This window comes from Pseudopipra pipra, chromosome 2 (genome assembly GCF_036250125.1).
Source record: "Pseudopipra pipra isolate bDixPip1 chromosome 2, bDixPip1.hap1, whole genome shotgun sequence".
Taxonomy (NCBI): Eukaryota; Metazoa; Chordata; class Aves; order Passeriformes; family Pipridae; genus Pseudopipra; species Pseudopipra pipra.
Window position 1 is genome coordinate 112,105,441 of NC_087550.1, and position 23,642 is coordinate 112,129,082.

At 37.3% G+C, this 23,642-nt stretch overlaps 1 protein-coding gene across 11 annotated transcripts in view; it reads right to left on the reverse strand.

Moving 5' to 3' along the window:
* CASK (calcium/calmodulin dependent serine protein kinase) overlaps nt 1–23,642 on the reverse strand; it is a 203,427-nt gene that overhangs the window by 137,349 nt on the left and 42,436 nt on the right. For all 11 annotated transcript variants that reach the window (XM_064646911.1, XM_064646909.1, XM_064646902.1 and 8 more), the window contains exon 2: nt 13,064–13,176. In XM_064646911.1, the coding sequence (XP_064502981.1) occupies nt 13,064–13,176 (113 nt within the window). The remainder of the gene's footprint in view (nt 1–13,063; nt 13,177–23,642) is intronic.

Here is a 23,642-nt window from a genome sequence, read left to right on the forward strand (position 1 = left end):
AGTGATGTGTAACACATACATGGTGTAATAAACATCTTTGTGGTTGCAGCTTGGATTCAAATACTCATTTGATTTGGCATAGGAAAAAGTCTACCTCACTCAGGCAAAGTAGGTCTTCATAAGTCATTTTCCCTATCTGTAATGCTATAAACTGAGGCAATGTTTTTACTGGGCTCTGCAATTGTTCATTGTCACTACATCACAGGCAATGTGAAAAGTGACAGACATTAGGAAATCAACAATAACTGGTCCTGTCACAGCAGATAAAACAATATATATTTTTAATCTATCTTTATTTAGTTAGTCTCCTGAGAAACCAAAGGAAATCAAGAAGCTTTATATTGCTGACTCAGCTACTAACTTTCTGGGGAACTTGGAATTTATCTTTGAAGTAATTTCTCAATTATGTAAGGCATTAAGAATAAACCCTCATCTAAGTGCCTTAACAAATGCTAAGACATTCTGAAACAACAAAACATTACTTTTTAGCACCATCTCATTTGCAATTGGGCTTTTCCTTCTACAGCAACTTCAAAAACAGAAAAAAAAATTGACCACTGAATATTTTAAGCAAAACAAATACACAGAACAAACCCCACACCTCAACTGAGAAGCACACCATAAATCTTACTCATATATGAAGTGATCTTAAAAAACAACCTCCAATAAAAATCTCTGTCATGGATTTTAAGTTAACCAACCATAGATCACAGAATTTTTATTTACATTGCCAATTTACTTACTGTCACTGTGTTTATTTGTTGGTTGGATTCCTATTAGGAAACCAAGTACATACAATATATTCAGTGTAAGTAGACTGTCCCTGATAAGTGTCATCATGAAAATAAATGACTTGTAGCTGGAAAATGCCCTGCCATAAAGTGCTGTTTCAGAGTGCTCAAACTGCAGTTACACATAGAGCTGTTTAAAACAGGTCTCTCTCCTAAAGCCTTTGGCACTTTAAAACCCCCAAACTGCTAGGCTACAACCCTAAGAAAATTCAAGTATCTTGCACTGCTTAGTTAAATATGATACAATATTCTCATCCTTCTAACACTTACGTAGTTAAGTGTTAGAAGTGTTTTAAAGCCATACATCTTCCATTCCATTACTCTGAAGTGGGGAAAATTATACTTGTTTCAGTCAAATACTTAAAGTTACTGGTTACGCATGTAGTAGTTTTAAAACATAGAATTAGGAGGAAATTCAACGCAGTATTAAAGATAAAGTTTAATTAATATAAAACATGTTCATTCGAGTTTCTATTGAGTGGATTTTTACCTTAAATGTAATTGTATACACAATAATTTATTGCTTGTACTCAACTTCTTTCATTCTATTAAAGTTAAGTAATATACTAGAAGACAACTGATGGTAGAGATGGTAGAACTCGAACAACAGATAAAATGTGGAAAGTCTTTAAGAAACAGAATTGACTTCATAGGTCTCCTCAGGACTTTCAGGTCTTTGAATTATTTAAATTTAAATACTTCTCTTTACTGGGAAGCTAAAAAGCTCCAATATTCTACTGTGTATGTTAGCCATGATATATTTTACAAGATAGCTTCCAAACACAAGTATTTCCACCTGCCTTCATATCAAATAGACCCAATTGTTTCTCTTAACATTTCTTCTTTTTTCTCCAAAGATTTTCTTTACTTGAAAAGATTACAAATCTTTACTTTTTTTCCTCTTCTGAAGCCATCCTTACCCTGGAAAACAGCCATTGCTTGGCTGTGTGTACAGCTGGACCAAACCCCCTGACTTGCACTCAAGCAAGGCAGATACCTTTTCATCTGAACAAGTTAATATGTGCTAACACGACGTAAACTGTTTAATTCTCATGAGCAATTGACATACTGACATACATTTTAAACTTCCTTCTCAAAGTATTTCCATTCTCCCACACTATCCCACATAATGACATACTGTGGAGATCTCTCAACTTCTACATACTTCATGTATTATTCAAAAGTATTTGCTGATGCAGATGTTAGAATGAAAATTTCCATGGAGATCAGTTTTTGGTTTCTACAACTGTAGTAAAGATTGTGATAGTTTGTCACTGGTCTTCAGCTTTAGCATTTTTTCCATACTTAGTTTTTCAGTTTGAAGACCAGTTAGGTGGTAGGAGGATTGTTATATGTATGTTGATTTTATTGAACTGTCCTTACAATCACCAGTGTGTAACTGATGGAGGTAAGACCTTCTAGGTACAAAGACTGATACAACTTGAAGCAACTGGTATCATCCCTTGGGCAGTTATTTTGTATTTTCTTAAGCAATTGATTATGAAGCAGCCTAGATCAAAACCGATTTTGATTACAGGTATATATTCTTGTTTATCTCCTGTAATTTTCATAGAAGCACAGAATGTGTCAGGTTGGAAGGGACCACAGTGGGTCTTCTGGTCCAACCTCCCTGCTCAAGCAGGATCATCCCAGAGCACATGGCACAGGATTATGTCCAGATGGTTCTGGAATATCTCCAGTGAGGGAGAGTGTATAACCTCTCTGGGCAACCTCTTCCAGCACTCGGTCACTGCACAGGAAAGAAGTTTTTCCTCATATTCAGGTGGAACTTCCTGGGCATCAGTTTCTACCTGTTCCTCTTGTCCTATTCCTGGGCACCACCAAGCAGAGCCTGGTCCATCCTCTGACACCTCCCCTCAGATTCTTACAGACGTGAATGAGGTCCCCTCGCAGCCATCTCTTCTCAAATCTGAACAGGCCCAAATCCCTCAGCCTTTCCTCATTAGTGAGGTGCTCCAGTCCCTTGATCATCTTTGTCACCCTCCACTGGACCTGCTCCAGGATCTCCAGGTCTCTCTTGTGCTGAGGAGCCCAGAGCTGGACACAGCACTCCAGGTGATCCTCACCAGAGCTGAGTAGAGCGGCAGGATCACCTTCCTGACCTGCTGGCAATGCTCTTCCTAATGCAGCCCAGGATCCCATTGGCCTTCTTGGTCCCCAGGACACTCTGCTGGCTCCTGGACAGTTTGTTGTCCACCAGGACCCCCAGGTCCTTCTCCACAGAGCTGCTTCCCAGCAGGTCAGCCCTCAGCCTGTCCTGGTACTTGGGGCTGTTCTTTCCCAGGTGCAGGGCCCTGCACTTGCCTTTGTTGAATTTCAGAGAGTTCTTCTCTGCCCATCTCTCCAGCCTGTCGAGGTCCCTCTGAAGGGCTGCGCAGCCCCCTGGGATATCGGCCTCTCCTCCAGCTTTGTGTTGTCAATTAATTGATTGTGTCATCAATTTAACTGATTTATGAGGAAGTATTTTTACTTTTGAACTGCAAAAGATATTGGACTTTTTGATGTAGAAGGGGTTTATTCCGTGCCTGTATGGAAATTATTAGGAATATATATATATATATAATATATTAAAAACATGCCCCCCTTTAAAACACTATAATTCTCATTCTCATCCTATTATTTAGGGGGTGCATCAAGGTTTTCTAACACATCTTTACTTTTGCAAATTTCCATTGCCTATAGCTCAAACCCATGTTCATCTACAATTTAATAAAAACATCAATACATGCAGAAAAGCTCCAAGAGAAATGTCTGAAGCTGATTTGTGGGAAGATTGCCCAAGATCATGATGTACCTAACTCAGCAGAAGACTGGAAAGTACAGAAAGAATAGGAATCTATGGATCACAAACCACGAATCTCACTTTTGAAAATGAAATATTTTAGACAAGATTTGCACAGCACATAGACTGTCCCAACCAAAAACCACACAACCAAAAGACCGGGGTTTTGTCAATGTTCTACTGCTATGGGAGGACACAAGTTTGTCATCCTAAAAACGAAAAGCAGTATAGAAGGTTGATATTGCACCAGGATTATTTATCATATCACCGTGACGCACATTTCTAGATTCACAAAACAACAAACCCACCATTTTAGAGTCAAAGATCAGTGAATTAATAGAAATTGCAGCTCAGCTGCAATTAATCTTGGGTTTTGTTGATTGCACAAACCAGAACAGAATACAGGCTCCCATGCAAACAGAAAATATTTGAAAATACAGCTGATGCTTATTATATTCCCTGCGTAACCAGCCTGAATTACGGCAGACACAGTTAGAGCCTATTTCTGGACTATTGGCAGGATGTTAGATGAGTACAGACTGTGTACAGAGACAGAACTGTTTTGGAAAGCATTTTCATTTTTCAGAACAGAAGTTGGACATACCTCATGAATTTTGCAAAGAGACTAAAGACAACAACGTTTAAGAATGAAGACTTGAGAGCATTGTTAAAATAAATGTTTTTAGAAGCACATTTCCAGATTTTTTGCATAAATTGAATTATGACTTTGCTTGTTCTGTGATTTATGCTGAACCACAAGCGCTATCTGAAGATGTTTTTCTTAAATTCAAAAATTCTATCAAGAATTTAGAATATTTAAAATATTTCAAGCCTAATTTTCAGTGAAACTTGCATTCTAAATGTCTGTAAGCTCTCAAGTACAGATGGGATTCAAACAAGATTTAAAGGACTGACCAATTTTTGTATAGATTAAGTAGAAGTGCTGCGTGAGAACAAGTCTGTATAGAAATTTTTCTGAATTAGCAAATATCATTAATGACTTGAGATGACTAAAATGTGCATAAATTACATGTATTTCTTTGGAAAAACGATTTGATATTATGTATTACACCCAAATAGATTCACTAATTATTTCAGTGAATATTTTAATCAAATGGTTCCTAAGCCTTATTTTATATATACAAAGAGGACTTAACTTTTAGGGACAAACTATATTCACTGATTTAAATTACATGAAGTTTAAAGAAACCTTTCATAATAAGATTCATTTGTATTGGTCTTATTTTCTTGTTCACAGATGTGAACATATTTTCTTGTCCCACATACATGGAAGTGTGATACAGAATCACAGGATGGTTAAAAAGACCATAAAGATCATCTGGTTACAACTCCCCTGCCATGGGCAGGGTCACCTCCCACTAGACCAGGTAGCTCAGAGCCCCATCCAACCTGGCCTTGAACACTTCCAGGGATGAAGCATCCACAGCTTCTCTGGGCAACCTGTGCCAGTGCCTCTCATATGAAGTGAGAGAAAAGATTACAGCACTGTTACTACAGGAGCACTTTTCAATCAACTATGATTACTTAAAAAAAACACCAGGGCAACTGGGTACTCGGTTATATAATAAAAATAACAGTTAAATTATCTATTATCTGCTGCATGAATTCTGTTTAGTGTTAATTACGTAATTATTTCATTATCATATGCACTCTAAGAATTTCAAGATACAGCATTTTTTTAATTAACACTCTAATATGTTATTCTTAGAATGAATAATTATTAAAATGACAGTAAAATACACTTGACATATCTGCATTTTGAAACCTACAAAGGGTACAATTTCTGTTTATAAAACTGAGAGATCTGTTGACTAAACTTGCTGCTTCCTCAAAGCAGTTTCATGACAATTCTACATAAAGATCTGATCTGGCAATGAGCAATGAGTCCACAGTGGTTTCAGCCACTGAATACAATAGTCATTTTTACAATGTTGGCACTACAGTGAAACCAAGAACAGATGAACAAAGCTATCAGAGCAGTGTGTAGCCAAGTAGTAAAGATTAAAAAAGAGGAAGAGGTGTGCTCCTGCAAAGCCAGTGTGCATTCAGTGCTGTAGTAAATCCAGCAAAACCAGATACATATTAAAGGCAAGGGACTGAAGTCATACAGCAAACAAAGCTGTCCTTGTTTTGGAGACTGATTAGGGGGAATAAAGAACCAATTGCCTGCAACGCATAAAAACTTAACGATTTGCCTTCTATTTAAGCAACAGTGCATAAAAAATTAGGTAAATATTCTTATGTGCTTTAAAGTGGGTGTAATAAATTCACAAGCTACGCTTTCCCTGATGAAGATGGAAAAGGAAAGCATTACATCAACACTGCTGTGAATATGCTTTCATCAATATTTCCAGAAATTTTATGTTCTTGAGGTAAAATAATACCATATAGATCATCTTTGTAATTCTTTGCTTATGATCTGGATGAAAAGCTGTATTTCCCTACAGAACATCATATTTGCTTCCCTGGACCACTCAAATTTGTATGTGTGACTCCAAAAGAGGTCAAAACAGCATTAACTTGACCAGTGACAATTAAGTATCCCACTCCTGGAAGCCTGTATCTGGGCCCATGCTAGAAAATGCTCAAAAAATACATATATCCCTAATATATAATGCTGTATTTTACACTTAGAAAAAAAATCACATTATGTGAAGTGTTGCCCAAGACTGAATTCTTTATTTCCAGCCAGAAAAACATGTGCACCATTTCTGCCATGAACTGACTTCCAGTAGCAAGAAAAAAAGGAGTCCTGAAAAGGAACCCCTTGTTATGTTCTCATGCATTCCTGTGATTCATTGTCTCTATTCTATGGTTAACCTGCTTACACACCTACAAAAATGTCTTCCAGGAAAAAAAGCCTGGTTCCATCCCTTATGTTACATTTCTGTACAGAAGTATTTAATTCTAATGACACTTTGTTTATGAAAGCTATAGCAGAACTATAAAAGTTAGACACTTATGAAATTTGTACATACAAATGAGTAGAACTGAACTTATAACTGAACCAGCCTATGGCTTCTCCAGAAAAAGAAAAGAAGAAAAAACTCAAATCCTTCATTAAGTTAAACAAGCAAGCCCCTCAGAAAGGCTTAGGTAACATTCTCTGTACCAAAACAGGAGCAGTTCTACCCCTGTGGGAAAGAAGTAGAACCAAGATAGGAACTACACATTCCCCAGAAAGGCAGATTCCTCAAATGACAAACATCAAGAGTGGCTTCCAGCATCAGTCTTCAAGTCCTGCTGATAGGCACAAACTCTACTACAGGTCCCTTCCATCGTGACCTCAACACTCTTTTAAAAAAAAATTTCCAAAAAAGTGTTGTTATTTTTACATTTAATTTTGTATTACCACAGGTACATGGTTAATTCAAATGCTTCCTACCTTTTTACCCCTACCTGCTTTGTTGTTTGTACAGCACACATAGAAACTATAGTGGTATTTAAAACACCAGCAACACAAACTCCATGACAGGCAGCTACCTACATTTTAAACACTTTCTTTCCAAATTCCCTATTTGTGCATTTTCTCACAAACAGACGTGTCACTAATACCATGTGACTTCTGCAGTCTATAAAGAGATGCCTCAATCTCTTCAGTACCAAGACATACACACCCAATGAACCCTCAAGAAAGTTCCTGTAGAATAGTTATACCTGCAATGTTACTATCACTAAATACTTTGATTATGATTCCTCATAGGGTTAAAATGATAATAGAAGTAAAAGCAAAATCAAGCTGATGCAGCTTTTCATTTTCTGAAATAGCCTCACATTTTCTACCTTCAATGAAATAAAACCTATAATGGTGCCTTCTTCATAATTTCACTAGATCAGAGGAAAGCTGGTGGAAAATGACCTCTGATGGACACTGGGCCCAGCCCAGACTCAAAGTGAGGTTCCTGCTAACACTGGGTCAGGACAGCTGTGCCTTCATCGAGCAAAGTCTTGAAAACCTTCAGGGACAGAGGTCCTATGACTTCTCTGGGATACCTGTACCTGCTGCACTACCCTCCCAGAGGACACGTTTTCCCTCATGTTCAACCTGAGACTTCCAAGCGACAGTTCCTGGCCATCACTCTGTTCTGAGAGCTGTCACTCAAAGGCAGCTTGGCCCTGCCATTTCTGCAGTTCTTCAAGTAGCTGTAGACTTCATTATAATACCCTCTTAGCCTTCTCTTCACCAGACTGAACAATCCCAGCACTCTCAACCTCTCTTTGCCCATCATGTGCTGCAGGGTCCTTTATTATCCTGACAGTCCTTTGCTGGGACCTTTCCAATTCTTTAGCACCCCTCAAATTGTGAAGCCCCAAACTGGGTGCAGTAGCTCAGGTGTGGGCCCAATAATGCCACACAAATGGAAATCACTTCCCTTGATCTGTGAAATATGGTAGAACACAGAACTGACAACTACCAGAAATTCCAGATTAGTTGGTATTTCCAAATCAAAGGCAATGAGTCACTCACTCTTTCTTCAAAACCCGCCTATGTATGGTATAGTATCATAAAATTTGATGACATATGATTTGTAGTATTTTTTACTCAAAAGAGATGAGCTCAACACTGACATCAGTTTTTTTGCTGAAACCCTTGAAAAAACAGGGAGGGATGTGCAGAATCTTACACACAGATACTTTTGTGAAAAATAACTTGTGATTCACCACAGTCTTCCAATATCAAAAGTTAAAGATACTGTGTCGTGCAGCTTCACTCAGAACTAAATAAAGCCTTTCAAAAGAACTGCCCTGGTAAAATGATTTTAAAAATGCAAGTCTAAATTAAGTAAATAATAAAAAAACCCTAAACCAACAAGGGTAAACTATGTAAGGAAATAACCAGAACAAGAGTAAAGGTCTCAACTGGAAGAAAATCACCCACAATCTGAAAATATGTTGGGATCCGTGAGCCCTTTGCAGAAAACAAACAAAAAACCCCAACAAAAACACGATGCCAACTTTCACATTTTCCCCCTGCAGTAAAATAATTTTGGAATTCTTCTCCTAAAGTGGATGATCCATAGCAATGCTAGTATTTATTCAATATTCTTGCCCCTTTCAGTGCCAGAAGTAGGCCAAGAACTATATTCAAAACACTTCTTTATTGGCTACAATTTTGCTCATTGTCACAGACAAAAGCATTTTGCAGATGATCTTTACAGCTTTCTTCCAGAAGAACCAGTTTGGGTTCTGAAGGAAACCTCAATCCTTCCTTATTAGCTTATCTATTCAGCTTCACAGTGGCTTGGATGCATACAAACCTGTGTATCAACACATATATAAACCTAGTAAGTAAGGTGTAGCCTATTAGAAGGTTGTAGAAATCCTGGTAATCACTTTCTTTGTGAGGGCATTTCTATAGAAATGAACTACAAGTAAGTGAATCCAAAATATGTTGAATGAAATCTCGAAAAGCAACTTCAAAGAGACATGCACTGTAAGCACAAAGCACTGTCCTTTAAATTGTTTTAAAAAACACTCAGCACGTTACAGGAAAGCAATCTGGCTTAAAGAAAAGTCAGACGAATAACATGTATTGGCTTTTACTGTGTAGTAAAAAACTGATCACTGTTCTCTTCCTGAGAAATGGAGCACTTAGAGATATTTGGTGTGAGAGCAGCTAACTAAAAATCAGATATTCAAGACACGCAAAGAAAAATAAAAGAAAGAAAGAAAATGCATGGGATGCAAAGAGAGCAGCAGAGGAAATGGACAGTCAAACTATGGTGTGAACTGTAACAAATTCAGAAAAAAGGAACATGTTTTTTACCCTTTCCTATACCAAAAGTTCTGAGTATAACAACTAAGGGTTGTATTTGAAAATAAGTCTATTTACACTGATATATATTTTAGACCTCAGTGAGTCTACTACTACTATCTTCTGAGAGCATCAAGTACTCTTCCACATGGATTCTCTAAAATGTACAAAATAAACCCTTTTATGTCTAAAGATTTTCAGCCTTCACCTTTTTCGTATCTCTGCGATATGAAAGCCAAGTGAACTGTAGTAGAATCTGTCAACATGTAAAATATCCACCATTAATCCAGTAGATCACGTGGCCACTTGAACAGTGACGAGGTGTCAATATACTTCATTAATATGGTTGAATTACAACACTGCAGAGATTGATGACACACAGTATGCAAGTCCATGAATACTAATACATAAATCCAATAGAATTTAGCCTAGATTAGATTTGCTAGCTGTCAGGCATCGTTACCTAGCATTAATTTTCCCCCCTATTATCAAACCACTGCAGAGATGCACACAGACATAAAAAGCACTCGAGATGTCCCTGCCTATACATGCTATGAGTATTGAGCAGCCTTATGGAAAGAAAGCTATGCCAGATAAAAGTTTGTCTTCTGAGCTGGTGGCTGCTCCATCATATACCACAAATGCTCACAACAGCATCAATTCATAAACACATTAGCCTAGGGAAGCTTTCAAGCTTGATTGTTTTTGTTGCTGTGGTAAAGCAGATACCATTACTGCAAGACATTAGTATATATTTTTTTAAAATTATTTGTTCAGACAAATAGTCCTTTAAAAACATATTTGGTGCCCAAAGGGCTCACAAGTTAAAAGAATAAAAAATTTAGATCAAACCGAGTGTTAAATTAACTCTTTTTAAGCATGGTACTGTTATGCCTAAGTTTTCTTCCTACATAGTATTCAAACTGTACTGCCCCACAGATTACATGCAGACTGTTGCTACTAACATCACAGAATCATGTGGGTTGGAAAGACCCTCTGGAGGTCACCTAGTCCAAACTCTTGGTCCAAGCAGGTCAAAATAGACCTGGCAGCTCAGTGCCTCATGCAGTCCAGTACTGAGCATCTCTGAGGATGTTCTCCACACTCTCTCTGTGCCATTAGCAGCAGATTTTTCTTTTCTTGTCTGTAATTGGCTTTTTCTCATGTTGCATCTTATCCATGTGCCCTCTTGTCTTTTCACTGTGTGCCTAGATGGAAGAGCTTGGCTCCATCTGCTCTATACACTTCCATTAAGTAGCTGAAGACAGCACTAAATCTCTTGGCTTGGCTTCTCTTCTCAAGGCTGGACAAACCCAGTTCTCTCAGTCCACCTCTGCTGGACTCATGCCAGTGCATCACTGTTTTTCTTGTACTGGAGACACCGAGAGTGCACACAGTGCTCCAGGTACAGTCTCACAAGGGATGAACAGAGAGAACAGTCACTTCCTTTGGCTTGCTGGCTACACTTTTTCAGTGCTCTACCATGCAGTTGGTTGTCTTTGCCACTCCTGACAAAGATAAAGATGAAGTTCTTACCCCTAAACAGGCCATCCCAGAGAGGTACCTGTGCAAAACCACTCAAGGACAGAGACTTTTTAGATTTAATCATAAGCGTGGAGACATGATGGGCCCTTTACCTCTCAGCACTCTGATGTATGTGACATTAATGGAAGATGCTGACATCAGCTTCCTCACATACAGCATCCTGTGCTCACACTCCTGTGCCTCAGAGAAAGACAGGATGTGGAAAGTTGGACAAAGATAACTTTCAAGACCAAACTGGTCTTGCAGAAGGCAAAACTTCAAGGTAAAAAGCGTTTCCAAGGATTAATCTTACTGTTCCATTACAGTTCACACTTTAATACAATTTACAAATGCAGCTTCCTCCCAGGTAAGTTATCTAATATTTACTTTATACATCATGGCTGCCCCCCAATGTTTAAGGAATGCCATACCAGAAATAAACAAACAGAAAAAAAAAAATCGTTAAAATCCCCATAAACCTGGATAGAGGAGAGGTGCAAAAAAAAAAAACAAACCCAAAAAACCAAATCAAACAAAAAGCACAAAGGAAAAATAAAATAAAGAGTACAGAAGATGGAAAGAGTTTGTGAAAAACAGGCTCAGATTCTTATGTAGAGGTAAGAACTTGCTCCACATTCACTTACACATCTGCGTGTCTTTGTGTCTTAATATTACAAATCTAACACAGAACAACTCAAAACCTTTAAAAAAAACCCCCAAACTACAAGAAAATTCACAACAACAATCCACAACCAAACCCACAAAACAAAACAACACTAAACCCAGAAAACATTTATGATCTCTTAACTCAGTGACCTGCTACCTTGAATTGTAACTATAACAATATAACACAAGTGCAATTGAAAAACAACCAAAATTTCTCAATATCCTGCCAAGCCTTTTCTTTAGACCCAGACAGCTAATGCAAACCCTCAATTATCCTTTTTTCAATCAATCTGTTATTCCTGTTGGTTCCTATTTTCTTCCTGATGAGCCCCTACTTTTTTGTCTGCTCCTTCGCCCTTTCAGAAATTCCTTCACGGCTTCGAAAGGTTGAATTTTACTCTTGGAGCAAGGAATCAATACTCCACTAAAGGTAGAAATGTGTCCTAGCATCACTAGTTAAAATGAGGCTCAGAAAAAGACTAGAATACTGACAGAACTTCTTAAAAAGATACCAAATCATTTCAGTGAAAATTCATTAGATCAAAATGCAGTGGTTGTGGTACAACCTGACAAAACCATAATGCAGCTAATCACAAGCTAAATATTATGGAAAACATGGTTTGTATTCTGTTGGAGGTCTAGATACAAGAAACTAGCAATGGCATTATCAGATTTAAATTATAATCTTCAGTAAAGTCTGAAGCAAGACCTGTGATTTACCTTGTAAACCAAACTAGTCATTAAGGCTTAAGACACTGCTTGTTGTAACTACCAGCAAGTCACTGACCCTTTTTGGCTGCTGAATTTGGGTTCATAAGGACTTAGTTGGCACAAGTGGAATTCCCCAAACATATTACTGTACAAAAGAATATGATCTCCAGCACACAGCTGCACACAGCAATTGTCATTCAGTTGACAATGCTCTTCTCCACGTGGTGTAAAAGAAGAACTTTATGCACACACAGGTTGCATACTCATACATTGTTTTACCCTGAAATAGGAAAGGTTAGAGTTACAACATTTTATTTACATTGTGGCACTTCTGCAGCATTGTTTTAAAATCATGACTATATAAAAACTTACTTTTTAAATATAATTTCAGAAACTTTAATCACAAGTTTTCACCCATTTATAGCAAATCACTTGCTAAACCTAGACTAGTAAAAACAAAACTGTGTTCTTACTTTAATTCCTTTGTATGCTTTTTTTGACTCAGAACTATTTTTTGTATGAAATTCTCATTCTTAAAAGAAAAATCCAAACAAAAATAGAAATGGCTTAGACCTAATTATCTTTCTAATATTTGTTATCACCACAGAATAGTTGTAGGAACTACTAAAGATTAGAAATGCATGCCCTAAGTTACATTTGAGATACGAGACCTGATTTTAAAACTTCTACAAACTATAAAGCAGAAAGGATCTTAAAGAGAGCAAACATAGAAAAGGTTGACAAATTGAAAGTCCTGTCTGCTGGGAACTCACTTTAATTATTAGTTCTTACCTTCTGTGCTTAATCCAGGACTTGAAGTGAATTTTGCTACATCGACGATCTTCACAGCGAACTGTTGCCCCGTTTCCCTGTTGATGCATCTCCGCACGACGCTGAACGGACCCCTGGAACACACACCCAGAAAACAGGGACAAATAAATCATTCTCTTACTTGTTGAGCTACAGTTCTGTTATTTCTCAACAAAATTTCAACATTCAAGTGTAGTATTTGCACAGAATACACTCCTTGTCCTTGCTGCCCATTAAATGTAAAATTAATAGCTTTAACTACAGACTAGTGTAAAGAACACCAAAGGGGTTTTGTATTTGCATATATTAAAGACATTCTCCTACCCTTCCACTTTAGAAAGGCTATGCTCTTAAAAACCTTATGTAATATACTGACATTAGTATTAAATTTTAAAAGGATTTTATTTTGATGCTTAATCCAACTAGGGGGAAAAAACAGAGGCAAGAAACACATTCCTGCTTTCAGTCCTAAGCTACAGTTTAGAAATTACTATTTGAAACAACAGAAGGGATAATGGACAGCCATAAGAGTAACAGAATTGTTGAGTCATGCTGTGTGGGTTTATTTGTCTGTTTGTTTTACATAAACTAGGTTTATTTCAAGTTTATTTGACATCATTGGATATAAACAACCTGCATTACAGTACTTCCCAATTCCACAAAAGTTTATAATTTTCTCTCACCTATGGCACTTAGAGAATCCCCAGAGAAGTTACAGATAAAGAGATCAAAATTAGTTCAGAGAGATCTTAGTATTGTATTCAACTAATAAAAAGCTAGTTGTTTTTTAAAAATTGAAATTACATTTGCTTAAACGCGAGTTACAACAATGGCAACCCTTTAAAAACCCCATCACCAATATGTATTTTTGGAAGCAGCTTTTAGTAGATGTGTTCTAAGGTCTAGGTGCCTTGACTCAAAATATGGAATCTTTGTCCAGTGTTAACAACAAACAGTTCAACTGGATAATTACAGTAGGTCAAGCTTTTAAACATGAAAAAGTAATAGGTTATGAAAACAGAATAGGATTGTTTCAAGACTGCACTAGCTGTGGCAAATCAATCCTTTTTAACTGCTGCTTATTTAATGACTGACACGTGAGTTCTAAAGAAATCTATTCCAAAGTCTTTTCAAAAAGATGTGAGGGAATATTTGAGGATTGAAAGAAGTTTGTTCAGAAGTTCATCTATTGAGTGAACATTCACCTGCTGAGTGAAATAATAAATGCTGTAATACAGCTGAAAAGACAAATTCTTCATTCAAACAGTGAAACGGAAGTTAGTGGACACATTTCTGAGCAATGAGATTTCAAAGCAACACAATTCTCAAAATAAAAGGTACCCTGAGGAGGCAGAAGTGTCCCTCTGAGGGCACTTACAAACCTTTATAACTGGCTTTTGGTATTCCTTTACATACCAGATGATTCAAAGTGTGTAATTCATCACACAACCAAACCTGTACTCACATAGCTAAAATCCAGTTTTTGCACTCTTTCAACAACATACTTGCGGGTATTTCTTGAAATAGGATCATTTCTGACACAGAAGATTAATATCAAAACTAGTCAATGTATCCCTATGTAAATATTCACAACCGAGGAAAATATTTATTAGCCAACTATTTATATGTGAATTATGTTGAGGTACTCAGACAGAACTAACTATAGAAATGTTTTTTTCTTTCTCCTTTCCTTGCTCCAAACACACAATGAAATCCCCCATACTGATGGCTATTTTCTTTTCTGAATCCACGCCCCACGATTATTCAGTATGTGGTCATTTACCAAGAGGTTACCACAGATATTTTTAAAAAGATGTTCAATTAAGCCTCTAATACATAGAAACCCACTTTCATCATTAAATGAAAAGGGCTCAGCTGGCTTCATTTGGCATTGGATGGATACAGCCATTGATTTAGAATCCACCCCCCTCCACATTTCACAAAGTAATCTTCTATGGAAAAGTTACACTTTATATAGATCTGTGTCACCTTCTTATCCCAAGTTTCTCCTTACACTTTTAGCATCTGTCAAAGTAAAATGGCTTTAAAATAGTATAAATACATTTAAATTATGGTAATTTAAAACATTGCAAAACCTAAATCACAGCTTTCAAATAACTTTGGCAACAGTTGTTTTAATTTATAATTGCTATAAATTATGAGAAGCTAAATGTATTTAATTAAAATGATCCTTTTTTTTCCCATTCTCATTTCCCCCCCCCCCCCCCAAAGCCTTTCTGGAGACATTAAATAATGCTTTTAATGTATTCTGATACAGACTGGGAGATCACTAGAGTATAGAGATGCCTGACAAGACCATATCCTTATTTGTAGGTAGATCCCTGATTTCTGTTCATTCACACAAACTCTATGAATATAAGTATTTCTTGCTGTTGGCTGAGCTACTTTTAGATTTCCTGGTTTTGCCAAGTCTGGGCTGGAGAGCTTGCCCAGCCACCAGAGTGTGTGTACATGCTTTGAGCAGAGAAGGAGAGAGAGCTGGAGGAATCACAAATCCAAAATGAGCCTACAAACTACAACTCCAAAGGATCAGATCTGTGTTCACCCCAACTTTCTCTCTTGCAACCACGCCTTGATTTCCCTTTTCATTATCTATTAACATTTGTAGAACCCTGACTTCAATGATTTGCTTCTTGCACATTTAGTCTGGAACAAAAAAAAAAAAGTGTTTTATTCTAGTTCTGTAACAGAGAGGGCAGAGAGACATCCCTGTAGTCTCAGCTTTTATGGCCATATTGAAACTTCACTGTGGTTTTAACTTCTCTACTTAGAATGAGGAATGTCAAAGACTTAAGTAAGTGAATGGGGCCACAAAGCACAGAAAACAAGAACTGAGGTTTGAACTAGATGATCTTTAAGGTCCCTTCCAAACCAAACCATTCTGTGATTCTATGAATTCAGTGATGCCCAAAATTAACGTATTCTATTCAAACACCACCCCAATTTAGAGTTTCACATAGAAAAGTTTTTAAACACAACCTGAACATTCAGCTATTTACAAACCTCATATTTATGACTTTTTCAAAACTCTCTCATACTCAAGCTACAGACAGCCTCAAAATAGTGAGTTACACAATACATTAGATGAATACAATCCATGATGATGGCAGCACAATAAAAGCCTGAATTTTCCAATTTTAGGTAATTTTAAAACACTCATAAGAGGTGCCTTCATCAATTAAGCAGACACCACCACTTCCACGTGCCAAGTAACACAAAGGAACTTTTAAGTAAATTACAGTTGCAGTTAACTTTCTGACTTGTTCCTCAGCTGCAATGGCACACAGCAAGTTTACAAATTAAGTCATAATAGCCCACGGTGATGCTGTATAACCTGAGTCAGAAAACAAAACTCCGTGAGCTTCCTAACACAGGAGTTTCAAACCTTATTTGGAAGTAACAAAAATCTTTCAGGCCACCCTCACTCTCAGCACTGAAATCACACTCTTTCCAGTGAGGAAAGGGACTACAATAGTTCATGTCTCAGATGAGACAAGGAGCTGTTCAACAGTTGTGACTGTAATGGGGAAATGTGTATCACATCCTCACTAAATGACAGTTTCTAAAGCTCATTTTACCAACCCTGCAGCTCAAATTCTACAGATCTAAAGCACAAAGGTGACACAGATTGGAGAAGGAACAACTGTAACCCCAGACACATATCATCAAAGCTGTTACAGATTGGTAAGACTACTTATTTATTTATTGAAACAGAGAAACTGAGTTGTTGTGTAATAAGACTTCATCTTCTAAGTCATACAAACTGTAATTATAATGTCATGCACTTTATATTTCATTTCTCTCTGTGCTACCCTTAACAGACATACCCGCTGACATACATGAATATTTGGTTCCAGATCCATCCTCCCCCCACTACGTGCTTGCAAAATCTTTCTCTGCAGTCAACATGCACACCACAGACTACAGTAACTCAAACTATGAGGCTCATTAAAAGACATAAGTAGTAAGAACAGATGATTTTTTTCACTGATATTTTGTCAACATTGGCAGCAGCACACTCCAACATCTGGAACACTGGGAGCTTCACCTGCAATATATGCCAAAAAACAAAATGTATTTTCTTGAATTGAAGCTGGGATGCATGATGGATTTTGCTGTCTACTGCAGATGGAAATCAAAGTGTTACAATACATTATTGATGAGGTTCACAAGTACATATAGGCCATAAAAAGTGGATAGGAATGCTGAAGAGGAGTCTCATAACCAATTTTTTTCATTCTTCCAAAATTTTGAGTAAGCAGGGCAGGGCCTGATGTAACCTTAACCCTTGTGAAACTATTTTCTGGTGATAACTTCCCTGACTAGCACAGAACAGTTAATCACAGCTAGACACAAATTTGAAGAAAATCAATTATTAATTACTTTATCCTTCAGGAGTACAACACTTGAATTAGAATAAAATCCCAACAATATGAGACCATCAAAGCCTTTTTTATCATCTCCTTCACTTTAAATTATTTTACTTAGTTTATGTTATTGGTACTTCAGGGACATAGATTACAAACCAATATGTTGCAAACTATCCTTTTACACTAAAATCTTGTTGGTTTATCTGACTGCTTTGCTTCTTTTCTCCTTTCCTCCAATCCCTGTTGCTGTGCAAGAATGTGTGGTTGTGATTCAAATATGCCTTGTTGATTCTTAACAAGTGCAAACACTTGGAACTGTTCCCTTCCCATGTCCCTCAATGAACAGAGCTGACCTGTGGGAATGAACTTCCTATAAAGACACTTTCTGAACCCTTATGCTTCTGAGCCATAAAACTTGACATTTGAGGTCATTTACATATCAGATCACCAAGAATTTGCTCAAAATCCCAAACGAATCTCAATTTTTATGAAGTGAGGAACTGGATACAAAACAATGCATTTTGGCTCTCTAATTCAGTTTTATTAATTTAAGTTAAAAAAAAAAGGTAAGAAACACAAGTTAAACATTTTGCCAGAAAAAAAACCCCAAAACAGCAAACAACATCTATTCCAATGAACAGTGCTCCTTTAAAAATGAGCTTCCATTTGAAAGTAAGAGGGCCTAGATTCCTTTTCCTTCTTTAACAGGGTTTAACTATTAAGAACTTGAAACATGCAACAAAGGTCTTAAATGAAAGATGAATGTTTCCTTAAAGGGGCTATGTCAGTTTGTTGCAATAAGATATATGCATACTACAGATGTGAAGACACATATACCCAGATTTTTATTTATTTTTATTTAAAGGCTATGCATTTGCTTACCTAAGCAGCAGACAACAGTGCTTTGTGCTAATGTGGTTAATACTTTCAAAACAACTGTATTCAAATTGATGGAAATTACTGGAAAGAAAGCAATTTGCAACCACATTTTAAAGAGATAGATCTCTTTCCCTCTTCATTCATCCACATAAGTTATAATACATACTTGTTGTCTAAGTTTGCCTTTAATTGAAGTGAACCTCTTTTGAAAATTAAGTATTCCCCAAATTAATTAAACCTCCAATTAGCACTATATCAGCTCATTTGTACATGGAACTGCAGCTTAAGATAGTGACAGAACCTTTCTGTAAACTAGCACTTTGGATTAGAGGGCACTTGCATTTAAAAAGCCATTACTGGCAATGTTGGGTAGACATTTTTTGGTTTATTCTCAAAGGCAAATTTAAAATAATGCATTATGATGACTGTGGCACAGAAGAACATTTGGGCTGAAGATCTGATACTTTTTTAGAAAATTCTATATCCCAGGACAAGCCACAAAACTGAGTTCCCAGGCAGCAATATTTCTACCACGAGTAATTTTCAACAGCTCACATCTTTGAAACCAAGTCTGTGTTTTAACTCAGCTTTAGGATGAAACCTACAAAGAACAAAGCACAAGACAGCTCATTGGATCTCACCCCAATATGAATACATACTTTCTAATATCAATCCAACATAAAAAGAAAGAATATAGACCACTGAATCTTAACCGTTTCTTTTTGCCCACAAGAAAACTACAGAAGGAGCAGCCACTCCAGTGCCTGTGAAGTGGAAACACTCCCCAAGAAAACCTTAGGTTATGCTTAGAATTCATGTTGCAAACTGAAAAAAAAAATTACTTTCTATTTTCAGATGTTCTGGTATAATTCATAGGTTTGCTTACATGGTTTTGTCACTATAAAAGCAAAATACAGGCAGAAAGAGATTTCTGCTATCCTGTCTTTCCTATCTCCAAGCTGCAAGGAGGATAAGCCATCCTTAACTAATCTGTACAAACAGAAATGGTAGGCTTGTGGCCTGATTTTTCTTCTTATCAAGTAAAAAAGTAAGAATGATTTTATCAGTCATTCTATATATCTGTCAAATCTCTTTGGCATACATACACTATAAACAGATGCAGATATGTAAAAATATCTTTAATGTATCTATAGTTTGTAAACAACTCTTCTTTTACACTGACTGGCTGGGATGCTGATGGGATGGAAAAGGAAGAACATTAAGATAAGATGCTCACTAAATTTGCTATTCTATTACTATGAAGTAAATATTTCAGCACCAGTCACGGACACCATTCTTCACATGCAAGTGATTTAGAAAATATTTTTATGTTCACATATAGAACAACAATCCTTCATTTCCTGAATTCCATAATTATCTGTTAACATTGACCTTATACTTGTAAATTTTCCCATTTTATTCACAGACTCATAGAAGAGTCTCAGCTGGAGGGTACCTCTGAAGGAACGTGCTTAACAAATTTTATCAGAACATCTACTACTGTGTTAATTTTTTTAATAAGAAAACAGAAGAAACTACCTCACTGTCTGAAAACAACCATTTGCAAATAATCTCAGCACACAGACAGGCAAACTCTGTTTTCAATAATTACTGTAGTAATAGGTTCATGGTCTTAAAAGAATCGGTCTAAAAGCTGCAGCCGCAGCAGGTACAGTAAGAGTAACTTTACTTTGTCAAGACCTACTGGAATAAGATCCAACATTACCTGACAGGTGGCTTTCCAAGGGCCACACTCCACAGGAAGGGCCATGTGACACACACACAAGGTCACAGTACATCATTTCAAGCTCGTGTTTGGATGACACTGAAGCAGAAGCAATAGCTATTGACACAGAATGGCTCCTCCAGGAGACTGTCCTCTGATTTCCCTTGATTTTGTATTTTTCAACTCTTTAAAGGTCACTTCCTAGAGAATGGTCGAGACCTCAAGGACAAGTAACTCCTAGATACACCTCTTAAGGAGTTCAGGCTCTTGGCTCTACTGATTCCTTTTTTTAACTCATTTCTTCCTTGATAATGTGTTTCCAACGATTCACTACTAATTTGCTTTTGCTGCTTTTGGACACTATTTTCACCTTCCTAAACCAGCACATAGGTCAAAATGCTGCGATAGCAGCATCAGTCTTCAAGAAAGTGACTGATTATTTGTGCAGGTTCCAGACAAATGAAAGAAGGAGCAAAAAAATAATTTTTAGGCATGTATGTATGAAGCATACATGGGTAAGTTATGAGACATTCCCCTAAATGAGAGACAAACAATTCTAAGGATCTCAGAAAATGGTACTTTCTCAACAACACTTTCTGGAACAGTTTTTTAACTGCTGGTGAGAAGGAAGAACAAAAATTGGTTCATTAGGCTAAAGCATCCTGCCCCCTCAGCAGTAAAGAACTCAGGAAACTGATTACAAATATAACTCTTTCCTGTCCCTCTGGTTCACCTTGAGGGACATGAGAATCTACATCTCATGCAAGAAGTGATTTTGGGCAGGTGCAGATTGGTCATCAAAGCACAGATACTATTTCTTGAACTGGGGAGGGGAGAAATAAGGAGAGTTTTGTCCAGTAATAAATTCCCACTGTAAGTACTGGAATAAAAGCATGGAATCAAAATCCCCCACATTTTATTTTTACGTTCAAACATTCTGTAATACTTCACAGAAAGAACCCCACCCAGCAGCTGTATCAAAAGCATCAGTTCAAGAGTGTTCAAAAAAACTGATGCCATTCTCTTAACAGACTCCTTTAACAACTGACCAAATCTTTTGCCTGTTTCCCTTCTTTGTGAGGAAAGACCTAGTGCTCAAGATCAGGAGGCAGTGAAGGGAATGTGGAAAAAAAATTATAAAACTACTTTAAGTATGAAATCATTCAACAGTGAGAAGGAACACAGCAAGAATGAACAAATGTGTTAAAAAAAAGCACTTGTATCACAGTGACAAAGGGGAATATATTTAAAATAATAGCTCTGCCGCCAAAAGAAAAGAGAGAGGTTGTAGAGCATCTTCAGGCTCATCAGCTACAGATGATGATCATTACTTTTCTCTTTTACTATTCACAGAACTTTTTTTATCCTATTCATGTACTAACATAGCCTTGCTCCACTTCAGGCTGTGTCTTCATGGCATTTTTTACGTGAGAGTACAGGCAACTCCCTGAGCTACTGTGCTGTCCTTGAGCAAATCAAAGGAGAAACAAAAACTACTCAAAAAGGAGAAACAAAAACTACTCAAAAAACTTAAGATAAACCAACTCTCCCTTTTTTTTCCCCTTAGTGTTACATCCAGAGCAGGTGCTTGGTTTGGTTTAAAGCACAGCTACACCAAGAGCAGTGTCCAGACAGTCAAACCCAGGAACAGCCTGTCAGGAAATGGGGTGCCTCAGCAGTGCTGCTGCTAAAACCAAACCTTGTCTGAGGACACAATGACTTCTCATATGGTCCTACAGCCACCTGTGGGACCTGCACTAACACATCACACCTGAACTCATGCAATGACGCAAAGGAACTCATCTAACCAAGGAAGTCTTAGGTAAATCCACACACAGCTGGCTCATGGCTCCAACTGTGCATTTGCCATGCAACTACAAGTGCTTTCAATAACACAAAGCACAGAGAGCAAGCTGAGAAAGAATGGGAATATGTCAGCCACCACTGCTGCCAAAAACTCCTTCATGAGATGACACCCTCAGGTGAAGGCTGATGCATTAACCGCTCCCTACGTCATCTCTCCTGCATTGTGGTTCTACTTTAAATTTCCACTTTAAACTTATTAATGTCCACTTTATATCTATCAGTCCTGCTAACAAAACTGAGCTCACACACTGTTCCCTCTGCTCTCTCTCACTCACAAATTTAGCCAAGCCTAACAAAATGCAATTATTTTTTCTTTTTATGATGGGCTCTCTCATTTCAGAATCTCTTTTCCTGCATCAGTTCCAGTTTTAATTTTTCTTAACAAAAGCAACCAGAAGTGTGAGTAGAACTCCAGATGAGGTCTTAGTAAAAGTCTGCACAATGTTAATAATTCTTTCTTCTCTGCTGGAAATACTGTATGTGGTACAATCCTGTACTTGCCTTCTCCACACACACATCATAGAGCCCCTACTATAGCTGCATTCTTCTGCTCCGTTGTTCCAACCAACTTGCCTTAGTCTACTCCAAAGGTTGTTACTAGTTTTTCCATTCTCAAGTGGTGGATTTTTTTTAGAAGTTCATAATTTCCACTACTAAAGTCCTTTTTGGATGATATCCAGGTCCTCCTCTGCGTTATCTTCAAATGATGCACCAAAAAAAACCAACAGCTTAACCGGTGCAGTTCAATTTAGCACTTTTATTTTATTTTAAAATAACCTGACAGACAACTAATCCAAAACTGGCCAATGTCAAACCTTCATTTTTTCACTGCTTCCTCTCGGAATGCCCCATTTTAATTTCTTCTTTAGTCAATATGGAATACTTACATTTATCATCTTGTTATCTTTTTGTTTGTTTTAAAGAAACAAGCAACCCAGACAAGAGAGTAGCCAGAGGGAAGCACTGGAAGACCTGACTCATAGAAGGGGTTTTCTCATTGCTTGAAACACACTACCACTAATTCAACTGCCCCAGCACTACTGCCTTCCAAAACTCAGAAGCTTCCTACAGGTTCATGACAATGCAGAAAGGTACATTTTACTTGCATTGACCACTACAGAAATAGAGAAGAAACTTAACATTTTTAATGGAAATAACATCATTTAAATATTGCTATTATGTCTGTGGTAATATACGACAGTTCCTCAAAATTGGAAATGTATCATCTTTATACTGTAATAGATGCAAGAGGTTCCCCATATCTGACTGACAACAGAACTCCCATTAATTTGCTGCCACTACAGTTCCACTACAGTAGTTAAGTCTCAGACTTGAAAGAGAGCAAACACACAGATATAACTAGAAACAGATACCTCCCACAAAGCCAATACCAGAATCTGAACTGGTTATCAATTCAATAAAAACCATGTCCTGTATAGCTCAATATTTAATTTTTGCTTTAAAAAAAATAAACAGAAAAACAACTCGGTTCAGTTTGGGTGTCACTTACAATCATTGCCTCAAGGATATTTCTGTGTGCATGCTCTTTGGAACCAATAAACAGAAGTTCCTGAGGCAAAGAGAGAGACCAAATTTCCACGTGAGAAAGTTCTCCAGTGCAGCACTGATCAGTAAAGTTAAATTATCCAAAGAATCTTGATCCAGACAGCTTCCTGTACTTCTTACAGGAGTGTGGCCT